At 62.4% G+C, this 6,297-nt stretch overlaps 1 protein-coding gene across 1 annotated transcript; it reads right to left on the reverse strand.

Moving 5' to 3' along the window:
• Nucleotides 1-325: 325 nt before the first annotated feature.
• On the reverse strand, nucleotides 326-1,665 carry CLDN2 (claudin 2). Its single transcript, XM_064463146.1, has one exon. It carries the CDS (start codon nucleotides 1,500-1,502, stop codon nucleotides 807-809), a length of 696 nt encoding a protein of 231 aa, XP_064319216.1. The 5' UTR covers nucleotides 1,503-1,665; the 3' UTR covers nucleotides 326-806.
• Nucleotides 1,666-6,297: the final 4,632 nt, after the last annotated feature.

The raw sequence follows: 6,297 nt of genomic DNA on the forward strand, positions 1-6,297 counted from the left end.
AGGCATTGCCTGCTGTTAGCCCGTGGGGAGCCGTCTCGCCCCCTTCGCAGTGGTGGCACATGGCAACCTCACAGTGCAGTGCCCAGGGACAAACTGTGCAGGGGAGTGACACCCCCACCCACAACGCCCCCCCTGATAGTGAACCCACCCGCCTGGGCTCCTGGGTCGCAAAGCCATGGGGTGGGGGGACACAGGCCAGAGCAAGGGCTGCGCACGCCCTCTGCACTATGGACCCACTGGTTGGGCGAGCACGGCCCCCACCACAGTCCAACCTGCCGGGGGAGCTTCCAGGGCCCCTCAGTGCCGGAGGAAACAACAGCCAGGCTAGAAACACAGATTTATTGCGACATCAGTTTGCAACCAGCACTCAACCCCCCCAGCAGTGACTCTGGATCCGTGCAGATGCCCTGAGCCCCTCTGTGATGACTCTACAGCCCGTAGGCTGGTCTCTGGGGGTACAAGACTACCCACCCCCATCCAGGCAGGCTGTGGGGCTGTGGGCTGGGGTCCCACTGTGCCAGAGGCTGCCTGTGGGCTGGCAGCACAGAGGAGGGAATAGAAACTGGGTATGAGGTCCTTCACCTCAAGACCCAAGCTGGTAAGCCACCACCTGGGATCTCCAAGCAGTCACAAGGCTCTCAGGATCCCTGGGGAGAGAGTGGGGTCAAACCCCCCAAGCCTGTGAGCGAGAGTGCTGGGCACAGAACATGCCGCCGTGTCCTCTCCTCTTACCGCGCTCCCTTGGTGCCAGCCCAGATGCTTTGGGGAGCCGGGAGATGTGCCAGCCTGGTTCCCACCCACAGCTGCTACACGTATCCTGTCAGGTTGTAGGAGTTGATCTCACTCTTGGTCTTCTGCGTCTGGCTGACGGAGGGCCGGGGGCTCTTGCCCGCCAGCAGCCGGGGCTGATAGGTGCTTGCATAGGTGGCTGTTGGGTCCCGGGCAGGGCAGGAGGTGCAGAGGATGAAGCCGCCGACGAGGGAGAGAAGGGAGGAGATGATGCCCAGGTAAAGCGCCTCCCCAAGTTCGAACTTCATGCTGTCGGGGAGGACGGGGTTGTGGAAATCCTGCAGCACCACATGGATGTTCCACACCAGAGGGATGAAGGAGAGCAGCCCCCCAAGGATGAAGACTGTGCCGCCCGCCACGGCCACCCGGTCCTTGGCTGGCGAGCCCTGGTTGAAGACCGTGCACCTCATGCCCACGACGGTGAGGAGGCAGGCGAGGGAGGAGATGGTGCAGGAGCTCACCATCAGGGCTTGGGCCGCCTGGATGTCGGCAGGCAGGTTGAGCAGAGAGCTGTAGATGTCACACTGGGTGATGCCTGTGCTGTATGTGGCGCACTCCATCCACAGCCCCTTGGTGAAGCTCACCGCCGTCACGATGCTGGAGCCGATGTAGGAGCTGGTCTTCCAGCTGGGCAGCAGCATGGCTATCAATGTGCCGATGTAGCCCAGGAAGGCCACAGCGTAGCCCAGCAGCTGGAGCCCCATGGAGACCATGGTGGGGGCTGGCTGTCACCTTCCCAGGGCTTACGGCTTCTCACCCAGCTTGCTGGTGGTTTGCTCCTGTGCGTTTACCTTCCCATGGCCGTGCCGGCGGCTCTTCTCGCTGCGCTGCAGCTCCACCCCACTCCTGGGGGTGCTGGTTTTGTGCGGGCACCAGTGTGTGGGTGGGAGCTGGGGGGAGGAGAGGTTACCTGCAAGAGTGGAAAGCAATCTCTCCCCGATTAACGATTGACCCAAGCCTGTGGAGGAGCGCCAAGCGCCCTTTCACCTCTGCTATCTCCCCAGCCTGACTTCAGAGGCAGAGCAGCACTGCCCGGGAAGGACGCCAAAGCCTTCCCTCGTGCGGGGGCTGCGGGCAGGGATGGAGACTCAGCCACTAGCAGGGGTAACATGCCTGCTGCCTTCCTGGGGGTCCCTTTTCTGTGATATCCCGAGCCAAGGGAGCCAAAAACCTATGTCTACGCCATGTTATTTGGGACCTGCCGGAGGTGATTTCAGGTGGTGACCCTGAGACTCTCCCAGCCAAGTAAGGGGGATTGCACCTCATCCCCACCTGCAAAAGGCTCACCCAAGGCACCTGCAGCCACCCACCACCCACCCTGAGCTGCCGAGGTTTTGGTGGGACAATGGAATTCACTCACATGAGACTGAACCACGGCTATCAGCCTTTCTGTGCTGCTGGGGACAATGATGGAGAGGGAGGCATGTGCCAGTGATGCCTGTATCCCCAGAAGAGCCCAGAGGTCCACAGAGGGCAGAATTATATCAGGGCAAAGCATGCTGGCAGTGCCTTGGGGATGCTTCCCTGGAGTGCCCTGGCCAAGTGGGGTGACCTGTCCCTTGGTCAGGTGCACACACTGGAGCAAAGCTCATGCTCATTGCCATCAGCAGGGGTTTTTCTGCTGGTGCCATCTCCTGCCGGCAGCCCCGGGCACGGGTGGGGGCTTTGGCAGAGGCAGTGGAGTAGGGTAATTTGTTTTCCCCCTGCCTTGTTTCAAAATTCCCCCTCCCGCAGCGTCTTGCGAAACCGACTGAACCACACCACACCATGCCTACGCTGCGGCCAGCAGCCTCTCGCCCTGGGAATGCTCCTGACTGAGAGTGCAGCCACCGCCCAGTGCCTCCGCTCCTCTCCCTGTCCCCCCACCGGTACCTCAAAGGCTTGGTACCAAAGTTTCCCAACTTTCTGCTTCCTTTCCTCTGTGCTAACCAAGACCTCCTGCTCTGTCTCAGCGGTGTTGCTGCAAAAGAAATGCCTGGGGTGCTCAGGGTGCTGGCAAAAAGGCATGGGAGGGTCATGCTGGAGCTCCGCAGTACTTACGGCAGCAGCTGGAGATGCGGTGTGGGACCGAGGGTGGCCGCAGCCAGGGGTCACCCAGGACTGGAGGTGGCTGGTTGGGGCAGGGCGAGCAGCCGGGGCCCCGGCCCAGGGGATCAGGGGCTGTGAATTGTTTAGCTACAGCTTTGCAAAATCCACCTGCAAATCTCAGCCTGGATCAGAGGCTTATTGCAGATCAGAATTAAACCCTTTCGGCATCGGGAAGGATTGGGGAGCTCGGATGCCTTGTTTTGCTTTGTCTTTTAATTGTCAGGGTAGTTTTACCTAAGTGGCTCAGGTCTGTGGCTTGCTGTCACCCTTCTGGCCGGCCTTGGTGGCCAGTGGGTGGCTGTGTGCCACCCTCCGTGTGTCCACTTTGGGCTGTGTCGCCTGTGCTGGGGTTGGAGGGGCAGTGAAATGACAGCAGGTTGAACTCCTGTCCCCACAGGGTGAGCTCAGGCTTTCAGTTCGTTCCCCCTGGCCCTGCTTGTCCCCTGCGGGGTTTGTTGTTGTAAGACTCCTGGCCCAAATGAGGAGCAAATGGAGACAGTAATGAGGGCTCTGCTGGCCCGGTGCCCCCTCCTGCTCTCCGGCTGCCACAGATGGAGAGGGGCAGGGAGGGCCCCTGGTGACAAATTGTTCTTGGAGCTGAGCAGGATCCAGCTAGCATTTGGACAGGGGTGTTTGGATACTGACAGCAGAGCTACAGCAGGGACCATTTGCTATTTTCTTCCCTTGTCCCAAATTGAAACCCTCCCAGGAATGGGAGCTGACCTGTCTGCCGGTGGCACCTCACCTCAAGTGCTCAGGCAGGAGCAGCAGGCAGGGACAGGACGTGTGGCAGTGCTGGGGGCGGGAGGGGGCAGCAAGCCTTGCATCCTCGTATTGGGAAGCTTTTCTGTAGCTCGAGGTATGGTTCACATCTCAAAAAGCCAACGGAGATGGCAGGGAGCTCAGGTAAGCGTGTGCTCTCCCCGCTGCACCAGCAGTGTGGGAATGGGGCCTGGCAGCTCCCTGGGGTGATCCGAGCAGGGGCCATGGATGCCTGAGCAGGAGCATTGCCCTGCTTGTGCCTGAGGTCCACCCTTGCCATCCACCTTCCCTCCCTGTCCTCTCTTGAGCATCCCATCACTGCCTCCTGGTCGCTCTGTATTTGCCACAACTGCAGCCCATCACACTGTCCCCATGACATGCCCATCACGCTGAACACCTCATCATGCCCATTGCGCTGTCCCCATCACAAGCCCATTACACCATCCCCATGGCATGCCCATGAGGCTGTCCCATCACTTGGCCATTCCCCCATCCCATGCCCATCATGCTGTCCCAGCACTTCCCATCCCTCCCCCACATTCCCTTTTATTCAAATGGCTACAAAGAGCACTCAATCATCGTTGTTAATTGTCTCTGCCCTCCCCTGTTCCCCCCTGGGGATTTTCTCACAAATGGTGTCTAACTTTTCCCTTCTGTGTTTTGCTTTTCCACCAGAGATCGCAGCCCCTCCGCCCCCAGCCTCCCCCTGACCCTCTGTTTACACAACTGGGACAAATTTCACACCCCAGGGACCCCTGTCCCTGCATCCCTAGTCCCTCACTCCCCTGCCCTTGCCCCTGCCCTGAAGAATTTGAGAGTCACCAGCTGGGGCAGGGCTATAAAGGTGTCCTCACCAACGGTCTGCAGCATTGGAAGGGACATCATTGCCTGCCACCATGGAAGCTGCTGCCTGTTGCCTGCCTCCCCACGGGCTTCGGATGCCTGTGGCCACTGCTCACCCAGCCCTGGGGCTGGAGCATGGGGGAAGGTACCTGGGTGCTGCACAGCCTGGGGGGACTGGGGAAGGTGGGGAGGGAAGGGGGTGCGCAGGAGGTGAGATGGGGAAGGCTGCAGCTGGATTAGGGTGAAGGCTGTGTGGCTCCCTGCTCTGATGGGGAACCCTCTGATCCTGGCAGCCGTGGGTAGGAGAGAGGGTGCAGAGCCTGGGGAGCAATATTAGGGGCTCCCAGGGGTGCTGCGGGGCCTGGAGCAGTGTGAGGAGCACTGACGCCAAGGTGGTACGAGTGCACCCATGCGTGCCTGACAACCCAGCCACGCACCCAGGCAGGGGCTGAGCCAGGCAGATGAGACTGTGGGGCTGGGGGTGTGTGACTGCAGAGCTGGGGGGGCAAAGCAAGGGGGGAAGCAGGCCAGGGCAGACAGCCATTGTGCTAAACCTGCTCTCCACACCTAGATCCCTGCCCCTCTGGAGACCGTGGCTGCCCCAAGCAGAGGAGGTGACCGGGTGTCGGAGGGAGCAGACAGACACGGTGAGTTTTACGCTCCCCACTGGGTCTCCCCCAGTTTGCCACTGGCAGGGTTGGGGTCCCTCTTTGGCAGAAAACCAGCCTCTCACCCCAGACTCCTCCACCCCTGGCACTGTTGGACTGCAGCACCGTACCCACCTCCCCCAGCACATCACCCCTCCACCCAGCAAGCTGCACACCCCGCGGGGCAGCCACACCTGCACAGCTGCGCTGCCAGGGCTGAAAGGGCTGCCTGTTCCCAGGCCTGGCAGACATTCCTCAGGGGGTTAGCGGGAGCCCGGGCATGAGGTCCTGAGCACGGGGGGGAGATTACACTGGCAAGAAGCCCATAGGGGAGGGGGAGTAGATGCCAGCTTCCTTTGTGGGGGCATGAGGACCTAAACCCAGGGGCAGAGGAGGGGGGAGAAGCTGGCTTCAGAGCAGGCTGGTGCTGCGGAGGTCTGTGGGGCATCACCCCGCCAAGGGGGGAGAAAGACCCCGGCCCTCGCTGGCAGCTGGGGTCCCCGTGCGCCCGACTGCCCCGCACCGGGAGGAGGGCGCAGCGGGAGCCCCCGGGCAGGTCCCACCCGACTGTGTCTCCTCAGGCCGGGGCTCCGGCGGCGGCGGGGGACGCCGGCCCAGACAAAACGCTGCTGCTTTTCCGCCACCCAGTCAGGTACGTCCCCGGCGCCGGGCGCCCGGCTGGGCCCGAGGGCAGCGGGCGGGCGGCGCCCTCACCCCGGCTCTCCCTACTCAGGCTCCTCTGGCCCAAGTCCAAGGCCTTTGACTATCTGTACGGCGCGGGGGAGAAGCTGCTGGAGAAATTCCCGGTGCAGGCCACCCTCTGCCTCTACGAGGACTCGGACAGCGAGGAGGAGGAGGAGGAAGATGAGGAGGAGGAGGAAGAGGCGGCGGCGGCAGGTGCCCCGCCGCGGGCTGGCAGCCCTGGCAGGCCGATGTAAGGGCACGGTGCAGCCGGCGGGGGCAGGCCCAGCGGCACCACGGAAGCGCGGGGAGATGCCTGCCCTGCTTGCGGCGGGCACAGACCCCCCCGCCCGCCGCTACCGGCCCTCGGGGGTGGCGCGGCCCAGCCCTGCGGCCTACGCCGGGCAGGGGACTACGACTCCCAGCAGCCATTGCGGCGGCGCCCGGCAGGTGTAGCCCTCTCTCATTGGCTACCGTTGTGTCTCGG

Source organism: Phalacrocorax carbo, chromosome 11, assembly GCF_963921805.1.
Source record: "Phalacrocorax carbo chromosome 11, bPhaCar2.1, whole genome shotgun sequence".
Classification (NCBI taxonomy): domain Eukaryota; kingdom Metazoa; phylum Chordata; class Aves; order Suliformes; family Phalacrocoracidae; genus Phalacrocorax; species Phalacrocorax carbo.